General features: G+C 45.3%; 1 protein-coding gene across 2 annotated transcripts in view; it reads left to right on the plus strand.

The window, feature by feature from the left end:
• RTN1 (reticulon 1) overlaps positions 1-26,207 on the plus strand; it is a 116,688-nt gene that overhangs the window by 83,570 nt on the left and 6,911 nt on the right. Inside the window, exon 1 of one of the 2 annotated variants that reach the window (XM_054199533.1) lies at positions 16,269-16,591. The exons of the other annotated variant lie outside the window; for it this stretch is intronic. Coding sequence (XP_054055508.1) covers positions 16,531-16,591 — 61 coding nt within the window. The 5' untranslated portion in view covers positions 16,269-16,530. Of the gene's footprint in view, positions 1-16,268; positions 16,592-26,207 lie in introns of those variants that run through there. 2 annotated transcript variants of the gene reach the window in all.

Genomic DNA, 26,207 nt, shown 5'->3' on the forward strand with positions numbered 1-26,207 from the left:
TATTCATATGCAAGCTTTGCTTTTGCCCTGTGGGTAAGGGTGGAGTTCTTATCTGCAGTTTCTATTCATGGATTTGAGTCAGGCATAGATATGTATCATACCTATATGTATAATTCTATACCTAAGCCTTCCCATCTCCTCCTGTCTGCTCTCTGCTTGCTCAGTAGAGGGAGTTCCCACTGCTGCTAAATGGAGGTTTTGCAGAGAAAGCAAGGGGACAATCATGCAGCAGGAACACATACAGCAGGAACTGTCTGGGCCTTTGCAAAGCCAACACCAGCATGTCCAGCTGTGCGCAGCTGCATCCAAATACCACGTCCTTGGTTTCTGTGGGCTCCTGCAGAGCCCAGTGCTTCCTCCTGTATCCAGAACTGAAAGCAAAGCAAGCCCCTGTGCCATCCCCGCCAGAGCTGAGTCCCACTCACACCTCGGGGTAAGACCATCCCATCCACTTCCAGCAAATGCCACAAAACAGTTGTGACAGCTAGGGTTCGTAGCTGACCCAACTGTAAAGACGTCCCTGCTGGGGCATGCTGTGAACCCTGAGGTCCTGGTCCCCATCACTCAGGACAGGGAGTCATTGTAAGGACTCACAGCCGCAGCCCATGCTTGGATTTCCTCAGGATCTCACATCCAGGTCAAGGCAGGTGTGACTAGGCATGTAGGCCAAGTGATCGTCTTATCCCTATCACCAGCACTGGCTCAGGAAAATGACATACAAAGTAGCATGCACAAAGCACGCGCACCCTAAACCACCAAGGTTTGTGTTTTTCCAGGATCAGTTCTCCTTTCCTCAGCAACAGACTCTAAGAAATGGGGAGAGTCCATCTCTCTCAGCTTATTTTGGATAATCCCCACCAAAGGGAAAAGAGATTTGAAAAATCAAATCACTGAAGAAGGTTCTGCCACACACTTTGGTTTTGTGCAGTTTTTTTAAACAGTAGGGGTTTGACTCTTTCCAGAAAGGTGAGAATGCAATACGCTTTTAGCTGTCACTCCCGCAGGATTTTGCTTTTGCTGACCAAAGTGAAGAGTCTAAAATGCTGAGGCACCCCTTGTGCATCCTTTTAGCATATGTCAAACCAAAATAGGAAAAGAGGGGATGTAAATATTTACTGGAATTGTGTATCAGAGAACACCCAGGGATCCACATTTGGATAATCTGCATTGCAAGAGAAGTCAGGGGAATAGCAGATGACTTTGAAAGGCTGTAGTGCTAGATGTGTTTCTTAACACGCACAAATTGCTCCCTGATTTCATAAAGAAAAAGAAAGGTCTACATTGATTATTGTTTTTAGATCTCATTTTAGTTGTAGTGCCTAGAGACCCAGTCAAGATTGGGATCTTTTGTTAGCCAAGATATAAGCATGCAGTGGGTCCTTTCCTTGGAGAGTTTGCAGGATGAATTTCCGTCCAAGGAGGATGGTTTAATGCATGAAACTGGGAAATTCCACCATTTTGTGCTGGCTGAGGGTCAGCTCTGCTTTGCCTGGTGCCCAGTCCTTTTTTCAGTCCCCCAATCCCCTCACCACCCTTTGGGTGGAAGGGTGGGTGGAAAGGGGAGGGAGAGGGAAGACAAGCAAGAGGACTGTGGCCTGCTCTGCTTTGTTCCTAAACCTTTTCCCTAATTGGATGAATTTGAGATGTGAGAATTGGTAAACTCTTGTGCCAGTGAGTGACTACACGCCTGGCAATGTCAGTCAGCCCCATGTACCCTGACTGCACATTTGCCATCATGAAGAGGAAAGATGAGGAAATGTGTCTAATGTTTGCTTTATAAAACAGACATACAGAAGTCTGCCCACCTCCACTGAAAGATCAGATGAGTCTCTCCTCTTATTCAGGAACTGTTTTGGCCCATTACTTGTAGGTAACGTGAACAAGGGAAGTTATCTCCAATCCCTTCCCTTGCACATGTTTGTTGCATGGTAAGATTGGGCTGCCTAAAGGTAGGTCTGTCATCAGTCTGATTTGAAGCTGCTCCTGTTCCCATTATATTTGAATTCAGCTTTAAATGCCGCTGATGGAGAAGGATGCAGTGGATTTGGTAGGAGATGAAGTGCAGACAGTCCATGCGAGCACATGATTCCTCCTGCCATGTACTATAAATGATGCTTCTGCTGTACATTAGGAGAACGGAACAGTGTAAGGGCTGGAGGACCAAATGGTCTGCTTTAATTATTCATCATTATCAGTAGCTATTATTATTTAAGAGCTGCCCTTCTTAGCCTGAAATATTAACTGCTAGCCTGCGTCTTTCCTTGATTGTAACCGTCCAAAGCCCTGCTGTATTTGCTCTTGAAGCAGGCCATGGCAAAGGTCGTCTCCATCAAGCTGTTGCCGTTCCCCAGTAACTCAGGCCTCCTGGACCTCCTCTCAGGGCTCTTCCTGGCAGTAATTCATACCAAGCCAGACAGTGCTTTGCTTCTCATGTTGGTCCCAAATGTGTGCTGGTTTCCTTTGCTGCGCTCCATCGATATCCCCCTAAGCCTGACTCAGATGCTGCATACGATACATTCTAGGGAAGAGTTCCCACCAGCCGTGACAGCACGCCTTACTATCATCTTCATTTCTCCCTGAGAGGCACAGGCCTTGTTTACTCTTCTTTTAATAACACAGATGGTTTTAATAGTTCTCTGCCTTCGCCCCCAATTCTTTCGCCTTGTCTGTAGTCTGTTTAATGCTTCCTTCTAAGTGATAGCTTTGTCACTTAATCTCATTAAAACTTATCTTCATTGAACTCCATGAGCTGCTTATCAGACCGTAAGCCTAATCTCCCATTTGTAATTAATTTGTTCTGTGCCTCCTACAATTTGGCAACATTAGATAATGGCATCACTCTCAAGGTCACTGATACACAGCACGAGGTAAACACCCATTGCTCCAGTGCTAGCTGCCTTGCTAGCGTCCTCCTTCCTCCTCTCTTTGCCACGCTGCTTGATTTTATTGACAGCCTTCTCCTTTTCCTTCAGCCAATTTCTGCTGCATTTTGGATGCTTCCTGTCCAGACTGTGCTGCTCTGTGACTCTGCAGATCAATATCCCACGCTGTCTAGGGTGATATCCTCTAGACTCCTCTGCACTGGTTTTCCTCTAGCCTTCCAGTTCATTCCTACTTAGTCCAAGAATTTAGGTGCACTGTTCTTCCTTTGCTGAGTTACATGTTTGTAAAACTTGCAGAGCCTTGTCCTTTTGGGCTCAGGGTTGGGAATGGGATACAGTAGCCTTTCACCTTCAGGCCATTGGGCCCAGTGGACACGGAATGGCTTGCTCATTAATGGCATAGGTAGAAACAAGACATAAATCACTGTTATGATTTGAGATTTGATGTCCGTATTTTTAAAAAAGGAAGAAGTCCCGGATCATCACAGTTCATCGTACCAACCAGTACCACCAGGCAATTCCTGTTGACAGGGTGAAGAAAGCAAGCAAGCACTAACCAGAGATGAAAACAAAACCAATGCTTCTCTCCTCCCTGCAGGTCCTGCTGGGATGCTGGTACTTAGCACCACTGCAGACTTTGCTTCCAGTCTGTGCATAAGGGTGTTTGCAAGGCCCTGCCCTGTCTAGGTCTCCTGGCTTGAACTCCCCTTTTAGCAGTGAATTTCACAGGCCAGAAAAGGCAAGAATGGTGCCCTTGGTGATACTGCCATTTGCTCACTGGTATAGAGTTGCCTGGGACCTTTTCAGGCTCTAGAATAGTGTCAGTGCTGGTCTAAGCTAAATCTCTTCATTTTCCCCAATAGATTTATTTTCATCTCATATATTTCCCAGTTTGGATGCAGCATCTAAGAAACTCAAGTTGATTTGACCCATTCTTTCAATTTTTGCTGTTCTCCTCCTAAAGCTATCTACTAAACTTAAGTAATAGATGCACACAGACCTGTGATTAGATCATAAGTGTCGGTATTCAATACAGTATTGATCACAGTATTCAGAAATTCAGTGTTCAGGCAGCCGTAGAGAACAGCTCCAAATCCATTACACAGGGCTGTTGGGAGGAAATCTCACAAGCACAAAAAACTAAGGATTTTTAACTCACTAGAGTCTGCAACTATATTTTCTAATTGACAGATTTTGAAAGTGTCCCTAATTTTTCTTGCCTGGTAGTCAAGAAAGAAAAAAAAAAATCTACTGGTGAGAAATTCTGCTGCCTTTTGTGAGAAGGCAGGCTGCTGTAAAACAGATATATATTTTTCTGAGGGGGGATAAATGCAGGAAGGACATTTTGCATTTGCTCACATAATGGCCGCACATACATCAACCCTGCTACCTTGCTGGGAGCTGGCGCGAGGCGACTGGGTAGATCCAGCTCAGTCACTTGAGAGCATCTGTATGGAGCTGCTGCGTTCAAGTCGCTGAGTGCAACATTTTGGGTAAGAGGCAGCTCTTACCTGAGGATATATGGTAATTACTCCCAGTGAAACGTGCCTGGCTCAGCAGCAAGAAGGTGTATTTACAACACACTTGCAAGCTGTTATGAACTGTACGTTTTGTTTGAATGCGGCAATGCCTCAAGATGCTAGTTTAAGGCCAGGAAAACTTTGTGGTTATTGTCAAAAATAAGTTTCTGGTCAAAGGACATGTTGATAAGAGCAACTGACTGGTAGACAGACTGACTTCAAGAGACTCACTCCTGAGATCAGAACCGGGTTTGGATCAACAGATAAACCTTCCATTTTTTTAAACAATTCCTATTTCCTAAACCATCCTTGTTTTGGTCTCTTTCTGCAATACACTCCTCCAAACCATGCTGAAAACATCTTTTTAATCTGTTTATATAACTCCCTTTGTGTGCTGCGCTGCCATTCTCTGTGCTCACACAGTCACTACACCAACGTGATCAACAAAAGAACAAAAATCATTTTATTCAGCACATAGTCCCTTTCCTCTGAGAATGAGCCCAAGTTCAATTTCATTCAGCTGTAATGCGCTGGGACCCTGGCCCCTAAAAACAACATTGCAGCACTAAATATCAGCTACCGACTATCAAAAGGGATTTTTTTAAAAATTGATTTCAGTTTTGGTTTTTTTAATGATCCATTTGTCTCTTCAGACTCAGGAGCAGGCAGTGAGATAGCTGTGATTTGCAGCTACGGGCTGCCTGTTCCCTCCTCTGCTTCCATGGAAACACAAGTTGGATGAGGCAAAACCAGGCATAGACTTAAAGTACATGATTTCCAAAATATTTGCTTTTCCTTGCAAGGAGTCTTTTACTTCCTCTTTGTACAAAACTCCGGGTGAGGAAGAAATCGCTTTAGGGAGAGGCAACTTTTCAAGGTGCCGACTGGTGGTGTTGTGGGGGTTGAAAGCATCCTCCCTGAGCACGTGAACGTGCCCCTTTCCTGCTCAGAGGTGAAATGCATGAGGCAGGGCAGGGGCAGTGGGTTTTGGAGCTGGTGTCGTTTTTGCTGTGGCATTTGGGGTCAGGAGAGTTCAGCTTTAAGATAATCCCTTTGCTTTACCTTCATCTCCCTGAAGAGATGGCAATCATATCCTCCTCTGCCCTTTGGGACCCCAGAGATACCAAATTTGCTAATGTATCTACTGGGCAGCCTCTCTCCTTGCTGGGTCATGGTAAAAAACAGATTATTTGCAGTTTGAGGGCAAAACAAGGGAGGGCTGGGGAAAGGGCGGTGACTCACACAGACCTGCATGGCATAGGCAGGTCTCAGTACATTTTGTATGGGGAACTGATTGAGAAAGACAGACCTTGGAAGAGAAAATGGACCTTATGCAACAGCCACCAGCTCTTCCTGCATCTCTCATGCAGCAGTCTCTCGCTAGAAAGGCTCTCTCCCCACAGAGACACCAGGTCGCTCTGCTGCTGGAAGCCAAGCTGGAAACCCACTGCCCCAGGCATAACTCCACAGGGCTTGATCCTGCTGCAGGAGTCAGGTCCTGCCTGTGGTGCTCTGGTTTGCGGGATCTAAGCCTCACTTCTGGCAGCTGCACGCCTGATATCTTCTACTTGACCCCTGTTTGTTGGTGAGAGGGAAAAAAGTATCTTAGATGTGGTGCCTCTAATGAGGCACTGAGGTGAACGAGTTGCTGGGTGCTACTTACGCAGCGTGTCTTTCCTGCGTGGAAAAGAAGTATATTTTGTCCTCCATCACTTGCAAAGCGTTCAAATTTTGAAGACTGCTTCTGTCTGTGGCAGCCTAAGCACAAAGCAGGGCAGAAACCTTCTTTTCCAAAATAAACCCCAAGTCAAGCCCTTTCGGCTGCAGGACAGCCTCGCATTTTGGCGGCCAGGAAACCCATCCATTCTTGGCCTCTTAACAAAGCCCCATCTCAGGCGTCGAGAGGTAAAAATAGACGTGACCCCGTGCTGTCTGATGATTCCACAAGTTTCACACTGATCAGAGCCCTTCATTAATTATTTAGCTTCAGGGAAATGTGCCGAAGGGTTCTGACACTTCAGATATGCAAAGTAATTGCCACATTTACTTCCCAGCTAATGGGGAGGCCAAAATAGATTGTACGGGACTGAGTAGGTATGCGTAGGTGGACAAGGGAGGGGGAACCAGGATCTTCCTGCCCTTGGTTTTGTCCATACCCTGGAGCCCACAGAGCTTCACTGTGTCTCGAAGAGCTCGGGGTTGTCCCCTGAGTGTCAGCATGGGCTGGGCATGTCACAACACTCAGCCACGGCCACCTCCACCATCCCCTCTATGCGCCCCTATAAGCAGCCTGTCTCTGTGTATCATGCCTCCTTTTGCGTTCTGCCTGCTCCAGGGTTGCTCAGGCTCCTCAGGCCAGGACAGGGGCTGCATGCAGGGCTGTGCTCCTCCCTGGTTGCTGAAGCACATGGTGACAAGCAGCAGCTCTCCCTGCTCCAAAATAAGTAGGTCTCATCTGCAGGTTTGCAACCTGAGGAAAACAAACAAATGCAGAGCAGCGTGGCTATATTTATCTGAAACTTAGAAGCTGTGGTTCACAGCAAACTTTGATCACTTTAAATGTCAGTAAAAAATGCACAATTAAAAAGCAAGTGTTTTGGAAAAGGTAAGAGCTGCTCTTTCCAAAATGAAGTACGATCTCTTCTGGCCCCCAGTCCTAGGCATCCTAATCCAGAGAGGGCTGATGTCTCTCGGTTTCAAACTGGGGTACTCAGAGGCAGAGATTTCCAAAGCCCAGACCCGCAGGTGCTGCGGAGCAGCAGGACTCAGGGACCTGCCTGGCATTCAGCAACAGCTTATGATGTCTACTGTACCTGTGAAAGGTGGGGTTCATCCAAAACAAAATACAGCATTTTGGTTTGGGGTTTGTTTTGTTTTGTTTGCATATACAAAGATTGTGGTTTTCTTGAATTGATCATAATTTAAAATTAATGTCATGCCATTACTTTTTATCTCTGATTCATTTGCAAGAAATTAGTTTTAAGTATCTGGCATGTGAACTGCAAGAGCCTTGGATGGGACACAGGGACATTGTGCTTTTGGTCTCCGGATGTTTTTATTAAGAATGAGGTATCTGATACAGTACAAAGGGGTATTTGGTGGTATCTCTCAGTCAGGGAGTTTCAGCAAAGCCCCATCTGCTTAAATGTTTGCAAGGAGTGAAACACTTAGGGAAAGCAGTTCAGAAATCCCGGCAGACCTTTTGCAATGCTTGCCCAGACCTATTTTACTATGCTCTTTGGAATTCTCCAGTTTCTGCAAAATCCAAACCTGTTGCAAGGGAGTTCACTATTCATGCAGAAAATGTAGTATGCTATCCTTCCACCTCATGTTGTTCATGTGCAGTGCTCTGGGATAACAGCTATTTCTGTATCTCTGCAAATCTACACTGTTACTCTGAAATTACTGCTACTTCTACCATGTCCAAGTGCTATCCATAAGTGAAGCAGAGTGGTTAAATGTACTGTGATATATGGAAAACATTGTTCTTTGTTCAGTTTTGTCCAGTGAACTTTCATGCTGCTTATTAATTGATAAAGATGGCAAAATAATTCCATTTTGCATATATATGTTCAAATTCACTCTATACCTCTTATCGTATATTCATGCTCATCCCAGAGTAGAGGGCTTCTATTCCTTTGCAGAAGCAATTAGGAAAATGTGGCTTATGGAGTTTAATGATATTGTCAGGGAAATCTGAACTCCTTAGGCCTTTTAGTTTGTTTTTCTAAATGTGAAATACTTTTGCTGGTCTATTTTTAATCCTTTGGCCTTGAGAATGGGAAATGAAATTGTCTTTTCTGAGATACTCAACGTCAGCATCCAAATCAGGACTTTCTCATTGTGTGCAGAGAGGGGGAGCAAGGATACGTGATATTCAAGTACTCAGAGATAGGATCTGTTTTTCAGAGAGAAACCCATTTCCACAAATTCAGTAGGTTTATCTGGGTTATGCATTTTTTTCTCTTTTTCCTCATTTTGCATCTGTATGCATAAGATATCTAGTTTTAGGGATGACTGATACTAAGTTCCTAATGAGCTGGCTCCAGGGTGTGGATTTTCATTGCATATTTTGCTGATTTGGTGCTGGAAGCTTACTTGACCTTGCTTGTGGTATCTTCCATGAGCTATATCCATATGATCCATCCTTTCCTCTTCCCTCTGCCCTGTGTGAGGGGATGTGCCAGGGCAGGGCCAGCCCCCCTAATACTCAAACCATCACTGCTTTTCTGTGTAGCTCTTCTTCCAGCCGATGTCCTAAAACGCCCACAAAACCATTTTCCCTGCTCATTTCTCCAGCAAACACAACTCTGACCACTTTCCAGGCAACACTTCTGGCACATCATTTCCTGATCTAATTCTTCTAATTGCCCTAGAGGCCCATAATAACATTTAAAAACCAGAGTGCTGCTTCACTGTCCAAAGAGTTTCTCTAGACAGTGCTCTCACCAGAGGCCTGCTCATATTCTCTCTTTCCTTTCCCCCTCCCACAGTCTTGCCACTGACATTGATGCCTTACACACCAGTATTTTATGTCCTTCAGTTTTTCTTTTTTTTTTTTTCCCCTTGGACGGTATTTACACACTGTTTCATTAGCCCTTCACCCCACGCAGCACTGTTAGCATTACTGCAATAAGCAGCCACACTGTCTGCATCCTCCATTGCCTTTGCAAGTGCTGTAGGGTTGCATTTGCTCAGGACAGGAGCGGCTGCTTTCTAACCTCCTCCCCTTGACCTGTCCCCCCTTTCTCTGCAACCTTGGCCAAGATCTTTTCCGTATTAGCAGCTGACTTCCCAGCTCAAGAATGATCTAGAGCTGTGGCTCAGTGAGTGCCATCCCTCCCTTTGCAGAGAGCATTTTGGTACACAGGTGTCTCACATCCATGGAGCAGGCGGTTGTGGCTATTGCATCCAGCGGTGTATTAGTGATCTGATTAGTGATTCCCTGGAACAGTCTTCCAGGGAAGGCTGGGGTTGCCATGACAATTGTGTGTCGGTCGAGCTGGTGCGTGCATGGCCACAGCATCTGCACACCTCCGCCACTAATGCATTTATCCTCCCAATGTCCCTGTGTAGTGCGGGCAGTGGTGGGGGATGCAAAGATGTCCGTGCTGAGATGCTCGCAGCAGCTCTCCAGCACAATGAAGAGGGGTGAGCAGCTCAGCTGGGCCTACTCAGTGACTCCTTTCCCCAGAGAAAATGACCTTTTTTTTGTTTTTTCTGAATGGGGGCTGGGGAAAGGGACCTGATCTGCAGTAAGTCACTCTACACGTTCTCCCACCCGCCTGGTTTGGGCCGGCAGAAGGACCACCTGGGTACAGGAGCAGAGGAGCCAGCAAAAACGCTGCAAACCAGAGCCCATTTGCAAGCACCCCTGGCTGCCTCTGAGAATCCCAGCCCAAATTAGAGGCTTGTGACACTGGTGCAAAAGAAGCCTTGGTCTCCTGAGTGTCTGCTTGTAACCTGTCTGTTTAATTTACAGTCTCGTTTCCACAATTTGTAGTTGTATTTTGCACTTTGACAGAGCATCCCAGCCACCAAATCAGCACCTGAAGCTTCAAAACTTGGGCCTGATCCCAGTAGGGCATGACAGAGGGGCTGCAAGCTGGAAGCAAGTCTTCAGGCATTTTTGTGGGCACATCATCCCTGGGGTCACACCAGATCTGCCTCAGCCCAGGACCTGGACATGCGGAGGAGCAAAGAGCAGGACTTAACCAGGCAGGCCCTGGCTAGTGCTGCTGTGCAGCAGGGCTGCAATGGTGTGTCACTTTGGGCTCACAGCAAGGCTGCCTGCCTGGGGCACAGTGCTCTCTGTGTGTCACTGCACTACATACCTGCGTCCTTGTACCAGCGCGGTCCCTGCTCATGCTCTTATTTCTGCATCTTACTGCCTCCTCCCCCCAGCAAAGCAGCTCGGAGGGTCTGTGCCTGCCAGCATCATGGAGGGAGAGCCAGTGAGATGAGCTGCACCAGGGCCACCTCCTCTGCTCCCAGCACAGGACCTTGCCCAGGCAGGGACCGGGTCCCTGGTGGCTTGTGGTACACCCATGAGGTGAAGCCCAGGCCTCTTTTCCTCAGCTCAGCCACTGACAGCCAGACATTGCTTCAAGAATTTGCTAAAAGTGTGTTATCTTCATCTCTTCTGGGTATGCTTGGCCGCAGAGGAGGCTCCTCTGTCCTCCAGCATCCTTGCAGAGCACCAGGCAGGATTTCATTATTTCCAAGAGCAACACAATTCCAATTCATCTTCAGAATCTTGCTTGATCTCCACCGGTCCAAGGATGACAGCCAGTAATACCAGCCTGTAAGTTATATTGCAAAAATGAATGAGGCAGATGTTGTGCTGGGTGCTGCAGAAATAAAGCTTAAAAAGCAGAAGATGCCCCAAATTTAAATAGACTAAGCAGACCCAGCGACCTAAGGGAGATAATTCCCAAGGTCACGTAGGAAGCCTGTGGCAGACGCAAGGACTGAACATAGATCTCCTGAGGCTCGGCCACACTGTGGTCTCAGGACTGTCTTCTCTTTTGTCTTCCAGTCCATTAGGAAGATCAGTTAATGAAATGGAATTAATAATGCCAGCTGCAGCACCAGCAATGCTGTAAGGGAGACAAATTTAGCAGCATAGGCTTAAAAGCAGAAGGCTTGAAAATGGGAGTAGGCTGCAAGCACCATAAAAGCCTGTTCTAATAGGGGAATGCAGTAGGTCAGCCAGAGTTTTAGGGTTTCATCAGCTTTACTGATCAAATCTTAAAGGAGGAATGAAGATGTACCAACTACCTCCCCCAGAGGAGAGAAACACACAATTTTAAGGTTCCCAGCAATTGAAAAAAGTAGTCCCACTGGAAAGAATCAAAATACTTTTCTAGGTCAATGGCAAGAATAGAGCCTTCATTTCTATGATCCTCACGGTTCAAAAATAACATTAAAGAACTAAGAGAAATTATCCACTCCTGAAGAGCCAGGAGTAAAGCAAAATTAATTCTTACGTGTTAGACGTGCTGTTGCCTGCAGTAGTCAGTGAGCTCAAATGGCACTGCAGAAGTGCCAGCCATCTCTGGGATGGCCGGTGAAGAGAATCTGTGCCAGGTTCGCTGAGGGACTGCACATCAGCAGTTCAATAACTAAAACAGAAAATTGTTTCTTAACAGCAGCACCAAATCTAAGGACTTCCTCCCCAAATAGCTCATTTGCTCGGATTCGAAGAAAGGCCACCTCATTCCTGGGGAGGGAAGCAAGTGCAAACAAAATATGTCTCACCTGATTCTTTCACCCACTTATTTGACTCATGTCACTGCCAAAGACCTTATGATAATCTCAGACTTTAAGCAAAAATGGGTATGAAAAACAGATCTGCTGAGCAGAAAGTGAAACAGAGGCAGCAGAGCAGAAACTTAGCAAGACATCTGAAAACACACTTCTGGTCCCTGTGAACAACCTAAATATTTTGACTGGTGATTTTAAAAAACTCTCATAAATCCAGGCATTTCAAGACTTCTAAAAGAAATCTCAGGGAAGCTGGAACACAATGTGACATGCAGGGACGCGGGATTTCTTTTGTTATTGGAGTATTGTTTTTTTATATGGAGTGTTCAGCTCCAGACTTAAACTGCACCAGTTTAAGACCATATTGTCTTTTTTACCAGCTTATTGATTCCTTTTGTGGTCTAAAGACTGGAGAAAAGAAGTAATTAACCTCCTAAGAGAAAACACCAAAGACCCGGGACAAAAGACGGTAAAGGACAGAGGTGTCTGTGTACCACCTAAACTGTGAATAGTGGTGGGCCTGAAATAGCTGTCAGGATCTTCCAGCTCATGGCCTTTTCACCTGAGCTGCCTCGATTCTGCAGCCCAGAAAATGTGTTGTGCAAGAATGAGTGCAAGACAGTGGGAAGGATGAAAGCAGAGCCAGGATCTGGCCCATTCCTCTGCTATTGACAGCCTCCTCACGAAAATGTAATTGCTGGCTGCCCTTGGCTTAGAGTACTCAGGCAAAAATTCCCCGTTGCTCTTTGGAGCTTCGAGACATATTAATGCAACTTTTAAAATAACATCCCCTCTATTTTTGTAGCTAATGTTAAGAACAAATTAGCTTAGAAGAAAAACCCAATGATCTCCCTTAATGCTATTGTTCGCCTAAAGTGCTAAATGTCAGGATCTTACAGCGCCACGTTGCAGACCTGGCGCTGCCCTCAATATGTCCCACGACACGTTGACGTGGAGTGATGCAGAGCACTGTTCTGAAAAACATAATCAGTCCAAAGCCTCTTCAGAGTCATTGCACTTAGAGCAAAACTGGCAACGGTTTCAGCGCTGTCTTTGAATTTGTTACCATTAAACATTCTTTGAAACCGATGCTGATTTCCACCCTGCCCTCCAGCAGGATTGTTAAGGGACAGCCCTGAAGTTTAGGGCCATGTGTGATCCTTCCCATGGTAGAACAGTGGGTACTTCTGAGTATCTATGGACTGTTATGTCAATTCAAGTATATTTACCCAAAAAGCCTTCAATGTTGCTAACTCTGACCTCATCGGAGCAGTGCACAGGCATGCTGGGTCACTGTGGAAGTGGGAGGACCTTTGGAAGGAAGCAAGGTAGAGCTGGAGAGCTAGTCCTGACGTGGCGCTTGTTGTGTCTCTGTAAGCAGCACAACTGTGGTGGCCCACGCACCACGGCAGGGTGCCCATGTCTTTTGCGGAGCTGCAGTCTGCACCTCATACAGCAATTCCTGTTGGGGTTGGAGGGATGGAAAGAAATGAGGCAGACGGCAATACCCTACTTATGTGTTAACTTGGCCAGAGGTTTCCCTCAACAGGAAGTTAGGATGGGCTGAAAGCAACCAGGTAACTTTATTTTACTGAGTCCTTGCCTCACACATCCTATACACATGGGTCATTATCTCTAGCAGAGCTACATAACAGGCAAATGCTGATGAGCCCACTTGGCTTTGTGGCTATGCCATCCACATTGAGCTTTAGGTGACCTCACTAAAACATCTTAAGATCTGTAATTATTTCAGTGACATCCTGTGGCAGAAGCAGGTGTCCCATGGACAGTGCTCTGAAGGGAAGGGAAGCAAATTCCACTTACTGTGTTTAATCCTGCTTCTATTCATGATCACAGGAAAACTCTCCTCCAACACTGCAGTATGCTGCAGTTGATGCCAAGATCTCTGACCTGTGCATGTCTCACCCTTTGAAGATCCAGGCAGTGCTATGCTTATTTGTGCCTTCCAGTCTGCTCAGTAAATGTTTAGTTGGTGGTTCTTGTTTAGTTCTGTTGCAAAGAAGTAGTTCTCACCCTCAGTCCATTGATGGCCAACTGCTTAGTCCTAATTCTGGCTCACTACTTGCTGAATGCATAAGTTAAATTCTCATTGTAGAAATGCATTTTTTTATCGATTGCCATTTTAGTCCTGGATCCACTCAGTGCTGATTGGGATTTTGTTAAACTTTTTGTGCAAGTCTAAGTAGGCACACATACATCATTAATACCAGGCACTGCCTCTGTCCCTCACTTGACTTGGCTCCTGGGATAAGTGAGTACACGCTGGAAGACCTTCTTAGCCATTTGCATTTTCTAAGTATGTTCATCTCACAGCTCCGGTTCAGTTCTGTTTCTGACACAGATGCATTGTTCTTGTTACTGGTGGTAAAGTGATGGGTATTGCTGCCCATGAATTAAAAGAGCACTGGAAGTACTGCGGGACAGTTCAATCACATGGGCAAGGTGGTCTGAACCAACACATTTCCAAAGGGAAGTAAGAATTTAAGCCGGAAAACTAACGGTATGGTTCATTTTGGTAGCCTGGTGAAGGAGATCTGAAGCCTGGGGCAAGAATGGAGCAAAGGAGAAAACATCAGCGTTTCATATAACACTGGGATTTTAAATGTACATGGACCACTCTTCTCTCCAAAGGGAATTTGTCTTTTATACCGGACTGAGAAATGTGGGTTACGGTGAGACTGAGCAGATATTTGGTTTCTTCTCACTGCTGTGTTGCTGGTGGTACATGCCCAATAGCCATGAGTTTCACTGATGCATTGTTTGAGGTCTCTTTGGCTTTTTTTTCAGGGACTCCAAGATTTAGGAGTTTCATTGTGAATGATGGCTCTGTTTTATATACACTGCTTGTAAATACCTCATATTATGGATTGGTGCTGGGAATCCCACTGCAGAGCTGCAAACCGTGTGCAGGGCAAAATGTATCAATAGGGATATTTTCTGCTCTTGCAAAGGGTCAAAACCAATCACTTCATGCTGAGAAATCATTCCTTGCCAACCTGTTTCTTCCTTTTCTTAACAAAGCCAGGAAGAATGCAAAATCAAGACTTGTAACATTGTTTCTAAATGATTTAATCTTACTATATGCAATGACAATTGAAGCCGGTTCTGCACCAATTAGTTAATTATTTCCCTGTTAGGGAACTGAAGATGCTGGATTAAAGCCTAGAGCAACTCTTTTGGGGGACTTCAAAGACGGTTTTGAAACATGAACAATAGCTGTTGACCTCCATAATCCCAGCAGAGTTTCCTAGGTAAAGATCACACTACGCTGAATCTCTCCTTAATTTTGGCTTCTGTGAGATGAGTTACCAGAGGGAAGGATAAATGACCTACTACTGCCAATTGGAGCAGATCTCAGATCATTCAGGCATTAAAGACCATTTGGTTTTGGAAGCAAAAGAGCAGGGAGGTTCAAACTCTGTTCCCCATGTTGATCTGTACGTGACCCACTGTGTCTGTGCTGGTGTCTGTTTCCATATAAAAAACCTAAACTCAGTATAACACGGCTAAAGTAAAATAATTTCATAAACTAGAAGGATCTAAAAGATTAAATACAGCCTCAGAGATGAGAGGTCCCCAGCTGGGATCGTTCTGCCAATGACTACTGGACCAAGTCGGATATGCTGGATCTCAGGTCACTTTTCAGTGAAATGGAGTGAATTTTCATGGAGCTTCTTTGTTATTAATAACCACGCCACTCCCCAAATCTGAAAAGGCAAATACATTGGGTGGATGTAAAGCGTTTTCTTTCCAAGTATTTACCAAGTACTGTGTGGCCGTTGTTTAGTTATGACATCTCTGCGAGGCTACTTATAGTAAATTATTGATGGGGAAACTGAGGCAAGGGCAGTGTTTTACCAGGGGAGGAATGTAAGGGCTGGTGTTAACATTCAGCCATTAGTGGGCTCACAGTTACTACACAGAGCACATGCTTTTTCACAAATTGTCCTGTATATCTGCACTCTTACACCTCAAATCCTGGTTTATGCAGCATTTTGAGCACTGGGAGGAGGCAGTGCTCATACCCCACACACCCTAACCTGGGTGCGGCTTGCGGTGCTCGGCATCCTGCTGTAGCAGGGCTTGGCATGAGGGGCTGGGGGCTGTGTGGGTCACCCCATGCCTATGGGTGCTCATGCCTGCAGGGGAGAAGGGCAATCCCCGGTGGTGCGGGTACTCTGCTAATTTCTTCTGTTTCTGGAATAGTTTGGAAAAAAATAGCAAAATGTGGGTTGCTCTGTTGGGGTCAGATCCGGAGCCTGGTTTTCTCCTGCCTGCTCCCCAACCTCACCCAGCTGGGCAGAGGAGAGGGGGGGCATCAGAACCTGGAGGGGCCGAGCAAAATTTGGCCCTCACAAAAAAAATGAAGAAAACACCAGATTTCATCACTCAAGAAATTTCTGGAACATGAATGTCACAACCACAAACGTACAGCCACATAAGAAACACTGCTCAACACACCCACCCACCCCCCTCCCCGCCCCCCCCTCAACCCACACCCAATTTGTTTTTATTTCTTTGCCGTCAGGTTGCCTTAACCATTTCGATGGCTTAGGAGGCTAAGCTGCCGAGCGCAAGCTTTTGATTTGAAAGGGGACTGCATCCCCTTTTCAAAGGAGCCTGCTCCCTAGGGCAGCTGTATCACAATGCTGATTTGCTGCAGTGGAGACCGCAGCGCGTACAATACGCCCTCCCCCCTCCGCCTGTGCTGCTTACAGCATCAGTCCGGAGCCGAGCGGGGAGACGGGAGCGATACCCGCTAACCCACCCATGCTCGGGAATGCCTGACTGGTAACGCAGTGCCTCCGACGAAAGGACCGGCAATTCCTCAGCTCGCCGAGATGCAAACCAGTGCCGATTCCACCAAGATGGACTGTCTTTGGAGCAACTGGAAATGTCAGGGTATTATATCTATTCTAGTGTTGCATGCTAGAAGGACTGCATGTCAGAGGAGGCAAAGGCAGGATCCATCCATTTTTGCATTGTTCACCTTTGGGCCTTTGCATGCTGTTTTCTCTCCCTCACCGTGAAGCTTTTATTTGGGGGTAATTTAAGAAAGAACGATAGAAAGCCCTTCATTCTATTATTTGAATGTATTTCTCCCGCCTTCAGCTGTCTTACCCTGAAAGCATCCAGGATACGGGACCTTCCTTCCCACCTTACAGCTCATTCCCAAAGCATCCGCCCTTGCCGTTAGCGGTATCATTTCTCATCCCTGACTCTCCCCGTCGGGCTGCCGCTGACATGTTTTCATACCTTTCGGGCTTTAGGGAAGCTGGGTGACGGTGAATTTGTGTCTGCTGGGGTTCGCGAGGGTTCGAGGCGGTTGTGCCGGGTGCATCCTGCCCCCGGACACACCCATAGCGAGGGCTTAGCCTAGCGTCGGCACAAAGAAAACGCAGCTGGGGCAAGAAGTGCCGTAGCACCAAGGCGACCGCGGCATTGCCACCCACTTCGTACTGTGATGTAGGATTGCTTTAAGAAATAAAAAAAAAAAAAAAAAAAAATTAAAAAAATTAATCCCTTCGTCGTGCTTTCGAGCACTCTGCTGAGCCGTTCGGGGGCAAAATATTGCCGTGATACTGTCTTGCTGCAGAGTAGGCGAGGGGAACAATAACATCTCCCTTTTGGGCTTATTTTCAGCTTATTTTGAGTGGGTTGGTGTCTGCGCTGGGTGGGGCTACCTTCCCTGGGCGCCCCGGGCAGCTTTTCAGCCATTTTTAGTCGGCTTCACACTTCCCAGCCAGCATCCAGCCTTTGTTTTGTTAAAAGACAGTCTCTGTGATGCTGCTCGGTGAGCAGATTAGAGGGAGAAAAGCTAGCAGCTGATCCTGCTGGGCAGGCTGCTGCCTGCTTCGGGCAGGCTTTGTTTGAATGTATTTTTTAATTTTAAGGTGCATGTTTATGCTGAATATACAGTACGTGATGTTGATGCTCACAACAGGCTCCCTGGGAGATAGATTACTCTGTAGCATCGTCTCATTAAAGGGTCCGGGATGCTTGCAGACATAGCTTCATAAACGCAGCTCAGTGTAACAGAAGCCAGAAAACCTTCCTTGTGGTTTTTTGGGGAGGGGAGGGCAGGGGAGACCTTTCAGACAGACACTTGTCTTTAGGGAACTTGGTATTTTTACAATAGTAATTCAGCACCTAATTCTATTTATGGTTTAAGGATTTTTTTAGGGAAGATGGGTAGCTGGAAAGTAAGCAGATGCACCTGTTAAATGCCAGCCTCCAGCAGCTCAGGCTTTCCATACCTTAATCAAGGGCTAGAGTTTTCCATAGGATAACATGATTCGTTAAGCTTATGTGGGAGAGCCACAGTGAAACTTCAGGGTCTTTTCAGCTGAGCTTTGCATATAAACTTGTCGTTAAGTGGGGTTTGGCTGTTTTGTTTTGTTTGTTTCCAAAAAGGCTCAATATTTTCCTGATCGTTATAAAAACATTATTTTGCTGAGTCAGATTGCTGAACCACCTGTATTTAGAGGCAAACTAAATATTTGCCCTCTTTATCAGAAAAAAATATTTATTCATAAATTTAAAAGAGGGGGAAATAACAAAGGGCAGGCTGCTATTGTTTAATAAATAATTATTAATAATAGTGGGATTTTTCTCCTTCCGTGTTCTCCTTTTCTAAACCAAGAGGTAGATTTGCTGAAAATGAAATGATACAATCCCATGCTGTTTTGAAAAAAACAAACAAACAAACAAAAAAACAACAAAACCCCCCCCAAAACCCCAAAAACCAGACCTGAAAAAATCAACGCAGCTAAAATAAGTCACTTGCCTCACTTCCACATCATTTGTGTATCTCTTCCTCTTTCTTGGGTCATGGTTTATGAATCAAAAAAGATCCTGCAGAAAACATGAAATAGTCATAGAATATTATTTCTGTCAGCAAAATTCTCTGATCAGTCCCAGATAAAATAGAAGGAATTTAAAATTCAGAAGAATGAAGGCTAAAGATTTGATTAATTGATTCAGTTTTTCAATATCTATTATTCCTGTTCTCTCTGTCTCAACCCAGAATATCAGTTTCATGCAAACCTGGAGTTGTATAATTTTGCCAGCTTCATTATCAATGGAATTATGGTTCATCTCTGAAAACTCTGGAATATGTCTGTGAATGTAACAGATGCAGACACAAAACTCAGTAAATACAGAGCATATTTTTACTGAAATTATGAAAAAACTATGTTGACGTTAACATAGGTTTTAATTAAGAAACAGTCAAGCCTGCAAGTAGCCGTATCATTGGTTTTCCCTTGTAGTACTTATAATTGGCATACAATTGGGTGGGGATCTCGAGAAGCTGCAGGGACACTTGGTGAAGCTTTGGCTTTACCCCACTAAATCTACATACTGTTACTTTCCTTGCAATGAAGCAATTGACGCTGCTTTGTTGATGACGTTTAGAAACATTGCAATGTGTTTTACTTACTATCCTGCAGGTACAGCCTGATTATGTCAATGGTGGATTGTGATAGAGCCTCCTGGGGGAGTGGGAGAGTAGTTTGCCCCTGCTGGGCATACCCTTCATTCAAAATATTATTGTTGGCGGCTTTGGGGAATTGCAGCCAACTTCCACAGCCAAGTCATCTTTTGCACTGGAAGGTGATACATTTGAAGTAGTTTGGGATAGAGCCATGCATAATGCATGAGCATGCAGAGAAACGCTTCTGACTGGCCAAGCTGGTTGATGTGGGCCTTCATGTAACAACGTACAGCCAATGCCAGCCGCATGACGCATCACAGTGCGCAACTTCCAGAGGGGAGCTGCAGAATGAGGTGTACCTCCAGGTTCAGGTGGTAGAGCAGGTCTCCGTGCCTTTCTCAGGTACTCGGCCTGGCTCGGCAGGACTCATCACCACGCATTGCTGGAGAGGTGTCTCTGTGTTAGGAACGTCTTGGCACCCCAGCTCACTGGCACACCAGCTCACGCTGGTCCCCATGAGTAATCCCCCTTCCAATATTTCTTCTATATGCCAGTGGTGCATATATGCTTGTGTGGTAATAAGCGATACGCTTGTTCCTGCAGCTTCAACCTCCTGCAAGACTTATATAAAAAGAAAATCTGAAAGATTCAGAGAAAAAGGCCTGTAAACCATTCATAGAAATGATCCTAAATATTATCCACATTACAATTATAACTTAATGTGGAAAAAGACTGTAGACTTCATCAAATCCATCTAGCTGACATAACCCTGCTGGGACCGGAGTTTTTGACTAGCATTTACTTGGAAGCTGTTTCCAGCTTCTTTGCTTGACTGATATATCAAGTGGTTTCCAAAGGGTGCCGAGAAGCCACACCAACCATTCGTGGCAACGTTCCCCACTTTAAGACTGATAAAAAAGTTCAATGGCAATAATATGGATGCATGTTATTAATCTATAATCTTGCTGGCAGTTATGAAGTCTGTCTAATTACATCTATTGTCATGAGAATGTAACTTCAGCTGTTTGGTGCCTTCACTGCTTTCCTGAAAATACTGTGGGATCCACTTGTCTTGCTCAAATGAGCTCTCCCTCTTTTCAGCAGCTAGAGATCTGTCCCAGTTGTTGGTTGGTCCTTGGTGGAGCTAAAATCTTGGAACCAAGTCATCAGCTGGTGTAAACAATTTTTATGATCGTTTCACAAACCTACACTAACTTATGAGGAATTGACTTCCTAATTTCACGGTTGATTTCCTGTGAAATTTGAGTGAAATTTGTCAAGACCTTTTTCCACTTTCAGAGTTGCTTTCATTTTTTTGTTGCTGCTGCAGAAATTGTATCAATCCTTCCCCAAGCATATTCCTGTTGATGGCAGTACGACTGCAAGATCAAGGGCTTAAAGGTAGAGGACAAATGCTCTTAGACGAGCTTCACACTGTTCGACTGCCAACCATCCCAACAAACACTCTGACCTAGGTGGTATCGGTGAGATTTCAATAGCTCTGCAAAAATGTGCTTTGCACACCTGCTGTGCCATGTCTGAGTGTAATCTTTTTTTCTTTTCTTTTAAGAATAGATGGACAATGTTCTTTCATTGCCAGAGCAAGGAGAAAATTACCCCAAAGTAAGATTAGTTTAAGGTATTCCCTGAGGAGTAATTTAAACTCTAGCAAGAGGGTGATGATGGGGCAATCAGTAGTTGAAGGTTACATTGGAGGGCTGCTTTTGCTTTCATTAGGTCTCTTGGAAGTGAGTTTTGGTGAGGCTCTTTTGATATCAGAAGGGATACTCTCTCCACATCCTATTTAATTCTCACAAATAACATAGTTCTGAGCCATTCATTTTAAAAACATGCAGATTTTCAAATGTTTGTATAGACTTAGGAAGAGTCCAGATATGTTATTTTGGTCCAGGAGCATCTCAGGAAAATTTTAACATTTCCATAGCATTATCTGCATTCAGGGACTGCATTCAGGGGCTCCTTGGTTTCTGCTCACTTAAGGTGAGAACAATAATATCCTCCATAAAAACTGGCCAAGGCAGGTAGTGATGAGCAGGAGGTGTGTGGAGGAGGCTTTCTGCTGCTGCTATGTTAAGTCCTGATCTTAAACCATCTCTCATGAAAATGATAATAATAATAATACCACCACCACTAATAATACTAATACTAAACTACAATAGACTTGTGTGCGGCATGGTTGTAGGGCTGATTTTTTTTAATTGCCAATCCTCTTCTGCCTACCCAAGCCCACTCTGGTGCTTCACTTAAGGCAATTAATCAATACTTTTTGATCACGTCTTGATCTTGCAGATGGAGTAGGATATAACATGGAGAACATCCGATATGAAGATTTTCCTTTTCCCTGGTCCTGTTCCTGCTACAGGTCTACTCCTACCAGGGTGCAGGGAGCAAGAAAGTCTGAACTTTCAGGTTGAATCTTGGGGCAGGTGGATGATAAAGATATAAAGCTGAACTGAGGACAGGAAATTAATGAACGAAGTGTGTACAAGAGGTAGAAGGAGTATGGAGAGATCCCTCAAGGCTGGAGATAAAGGATAGGGAGAGATGCCTTGTGAAACAGCACAGATATTCTGTCTTGGCTGTTAATCACAGCAGTCTCCTGAAGGCACCAGACCACACGTTAAATGGTGTATCCATCTCTATTACATTTGGTTTTGAGGAGGGGACCAAAGGCCATATTGGATCCTTCACTGTAGAGCATAGGGAAAGCCTGGTCCTACAGCCTCTTGTTAAAGCTGTAAAATGGAATTTCTTTGAGCGTGAGCAATACTTAGTTCTATTCAAAGACTTACAGCTTTTTAAGTCTTTGCCTTTGTTGTCAAATATTGTTGTGACAATGCTATAAACAAGAATGCCCTTCTTAAATTAGCTTTCCTGATCTTTTCACTGCCAGTAAGTCTGAGAAATGGCTTATGAAGTCATTTGTATTTATGAAGTCATAATGTTACCCTGTGTACAGAATTAAAGGCAGTGTGTAGACAGGTTTTTCTCATTTCTCAATAATACTAATATCACATAAGGAATGAAGTTGTATAATCCATTGATTTTACCTCCTAAGGGGGCCCAATGGGACGTCCCTTGTGGGGAGGGCAGCTTGGTCACATCCAAGGGTGTCATTAATATGCTGAAGAGCATATAACCTTTTATTCAATCATCAAGGCCCATGGGCCTCATTTGAAGGCTGGATACAAGGGTTTTGCACACACTTTTCGTACTAACTTCCATGTAAATGCTGCTTGATCGATGTTCATTTTTCATGCAGTTGTTGCAGTAGAGGAAAAACTTGCAAAGTCAGGAGAGAACGGAGGTTTTCAGAGAAAGGGAGGGAGAAGCTGTGAAAGATGTGAATTGTCCAGACCATGCTCAGTTGATCTTCATTAATTTTCATCTTAAAACGCTTTCTTTGAGACATGGAATGGAAAGATCCTCGTTTCTTTTACAGAAGTATTTTTCAAAAACATAACCATGCAACCATGCAGGAATCTGAAGGTGAGAGGACATTTTAGTTACGAGTAGGTTTGGATCCTCTATTGTCCCTCTGGGATCTCCATTCAGAAGCCTTGGGCTGCTGCTGCCTCACACCATGGGCACACCAGAGTCCAGTCCTCATGTTTCCCCCAGGTCCCAAGGAGACTATATTCAGGAGCATCACTACTGTTGTGGTTTGAGAAAACCCATAACAATTCATTGTCATTTAGACAATTATTCTATCACCCAATGACCCCTCCCCACCCAGAAAGGGGAATCGGGGAAAGCAAGGAAACATGAGGGTTGAAATATAAATAGATTTAATAGGATAAGACTAAATAATTAACAATAATACTGAAGAACCAGTATTAATCCCAATGCTGCTATGAAATATACAAGAATTATACTCAGCCAGTTCTCTCAGCAGGAAGCCGTGCACTCTCAGCAGTTCACAGCAAATGTCAGACACTGCGAGCACAACGGCTTCGGGAGGAAGGGAAGGGCTCAGGGGTCCAGCACCAGGGCGAGGAGTTTCTCTGGACCGCCACCATCAACGGAGAGAGAGAATACACTGCAAACTTTCGAATTTATATCGAATGCAATGTTCATGGTATGAAATAATCCTGTTGGCCAGCCTGGGTCAAATGCCCAGGCCTCGCTCCTCCTCATCCCTGCACCTGGCAAGGCCTGAAAACACTGAAACCTTGAATCCCACAGAGCCTAGCTGGCTATAAAGTAAATATTTTCACAAATTCAAACACTAGAGTCTTCCAAAAGTGAAGTTTTCCTCAGCATTTCCCCAGAAGAGAAATTAATCCTGTGTCGCTCAACCCAGGACAACTACTTAGTCCACCTTGGCTGTCTCAAGTCATTCACCCCTTGCCTCCAGCACTGCCCTTTCCAGCCCCCAGGTCTGTCTTTTTTGATGCCAAATATTGAGGAGCAAGAACATTTTCTGCTGAAAGCCATGATGAGAGCTGGGAGAGCTTTCAGGCGCTGTACTCAGGAGCAACTCCTTGCTGGCACAAGCATTGTGTGCTGCTGCTGTTGCTTGCCTTGCAAACATGGGTATTTACCAGTTACTCATGCTAACAAGTGGTTGCTTGTATCATAGAGCTTTTACCTTTGTGCGTCATTAGTCTGGGGATTGGCCCCAAATGGAGGGCTCACATTAGTTTAATGAGATGAAATTATACCAGAAAGTGTAGCTTAGACACTGATTTGGCACCCTTGAAAATTTTTCTTTCAAATAGAAGGCTACTTGAGTAACATTTTACAAGTTCTGCTATAAGTTAGAAAACATGAGCAGGCCATACTTTCAGATAAATAGCTTATCAGACGTGCTTCTCCAGAAAAATTCTTCAAAGGCACTCTGCAGTGACCAGCAGCACTGCTGTCTTTGAGATGTCTGGCAAGTCCTCCTTAATAAATATAAATGCTTTTGAGTCTGAGACAGTTCTGGCAAAACCAGAGTCCTTTTATACCTCCACAAGTGAGCCAGAGCTGTGGTGTGTTGCACTGAAAAGAGTGCAAAGTGACTGACACAGCCTCTCTCCTTCCAGGAGGTGAAAGGGAGATCATGAAAAGCTACAGCTGAACAGCTTCTGCATGTTAATGGGCCTGGTTAGGATTTTGGAGTTGGCGTTTTCAAAACAAAAGGAATCCAAACTTCAGTGAAGCTGAGGCTGACTTCAGTGCCTGTTTTCCAAAACCCCGTTTGCAAATCCTAGCTGCAAACCTTAGATGGTCTGAAGTTGGTGTTTTGTCACTCAGAAGTGTATCTTGCTTAGCCAGGCACATTGACCCACTGTCCAATTGCATGCACATCACATATTGACAGGCTCACGTGGCACCAGGCTCCTGCTTCATGCATATTCAGTGTGCTTTGCTCAGAATCATGCCATTGTAGTTGGGTCTGGGCTGTGCCATGCGTGCACACATGCTGTCTGCAACACACCCAGTGCTTGCAGGACCCTTGGCTGCACTAAGACCTTTTATTCCTTCCCTATGGGGCAATTTTTCCCTAAGGATTGACTAAAGAATTTAATTACTATGTCACTAACTCATTCTGTGTGGCATCCCCCGTCTTCTAATTTATCTGGAGAGCACTGTACCCATGTAAGAGCCAGACTTGAAGCCTGTCTCAGCCTGGCCATCGTGGGGCCAGCGTGTGCTGGCAAGTAGCTCTGCAGAGAGGTGTATGGGAAGGTGTGCAGCTCCAGCTCAGCTCCTGGCCCTGTTGTCCTTCTACTCACTGCATCCCCATGTGCTGGGGAGGCTAATCTGGGCCTGGGTGGTTGTCTCTTTGTCATGTGAAGGAAGGGGTGCAGGCACGAACAGGCAGCTACCCTTTATCAAAGACTCAGACCACCATTTATATTTTGTGACCTGTTGAAGGGCAGTAAACCCGTGGGGTCAGTGAGTGTTTGAGGGAGCTGTTTGCTGTCTGAATCAGTTTTATATGAATATAGGATGAGATGAAACTCAAAGCAGACATATAAATGTGGCAGACAACCTAATCTTTCATTTTCATTCCCATTCAGAATAAAAAAACAGAGTGTGGAGGGTATTGATGCAGCCAGCCCTGGGTTCATCTGATGGTGAAGGAGACGATTTCTCATTACTTTGCCCCTTGGTATCTATTTACACCAGACACCGATGTGACAGGTACTTTTTCTCTGGTGTAAATGGTTACAGGAGAAAATGGCACCCTGAGGAAGCCAGGCAAAGGATCCCAGCTAGGGGATTCTGCACTCAGTGCACCGCTGCCCACTTTTAAGGGACAATTGTTTATGTAAGGAAATGTAAGACAAAAATAATGTAAAAAGCCTTTGAAGTGACTGAAGCTGCAACTAAAGGAGCAAACATGGCTCTGACACATAGCTCAGTTGTTTCCAGGAGCATCTAAATTCCAGGGGAACTGATACAGCTCAATTTCCTGAGGCCTGTCATCAGAAAAAGTGTTTTTTTCTGGGAAGCCCATGGACTGTGGCTGGACCCTGCAAGTCCCCACTGATTTCTAGCTCGGAGCCGTCTTTCTCCCCCTTCCCAAGGAGCCATGAGTTTCACCTCCCTCCTGCACTCCCTTTTACAAGTCAGTTTGGCTCACCCCCTTCTCCTTAAGGGAGAGGAGGAGGAATGATTGTGGGAGTGGCAAATCCTGCCCAAACAGCTGGACACAGCAGCAGTGCCGCAGATCCGTCCCTTCGAGGGAGACGAGGAGAAGGCAGATTTAGTTCCTGCCCTTGAAAATCCTAACTGACCTTACTGCAGGCTGTGGGTATGGGGTTGTGTGTGTCCCCAGGCTGGACCTGGGCACCGGGACAGCCATGTAAAAATCATTCAACTTGCATCTCCCTCCTCAGTGCTGAGATTATCCACGTAGCAGTTGGCACATATTTTTTCCATGCACATGGGAATATTTGCCTCAGGTCTCAAAGACAAAGGATCCCTCTCTCCCAGGTCTCATTTGGCTGGCGAAAGAGGCCAGCTGCCTTCTCATCTCCTCTCTCATGCGTGCACATATCCCCAGAACTGTGTCATTTGGCTTCTGTCCATCTTGCTCTGCATTGTGGCAAGCCTTTCCTTACCTGG

Source organism: Rissa tridactyla, chromosome 4 (assembly GCF_028500815.1).
Source record: "Rissa tridactyla isolate bRisTri1 chromosome 4, bRisTri1.patW.cur.20221130, whole genome shotgun sequence".
Classification (NCBI taxonomy): domain Eukaryota; kingdom Metazoa; phylum Chordata; class Aves; order Charadriiformes; family Laridae; genus Rissa; species Rissa tridactyla.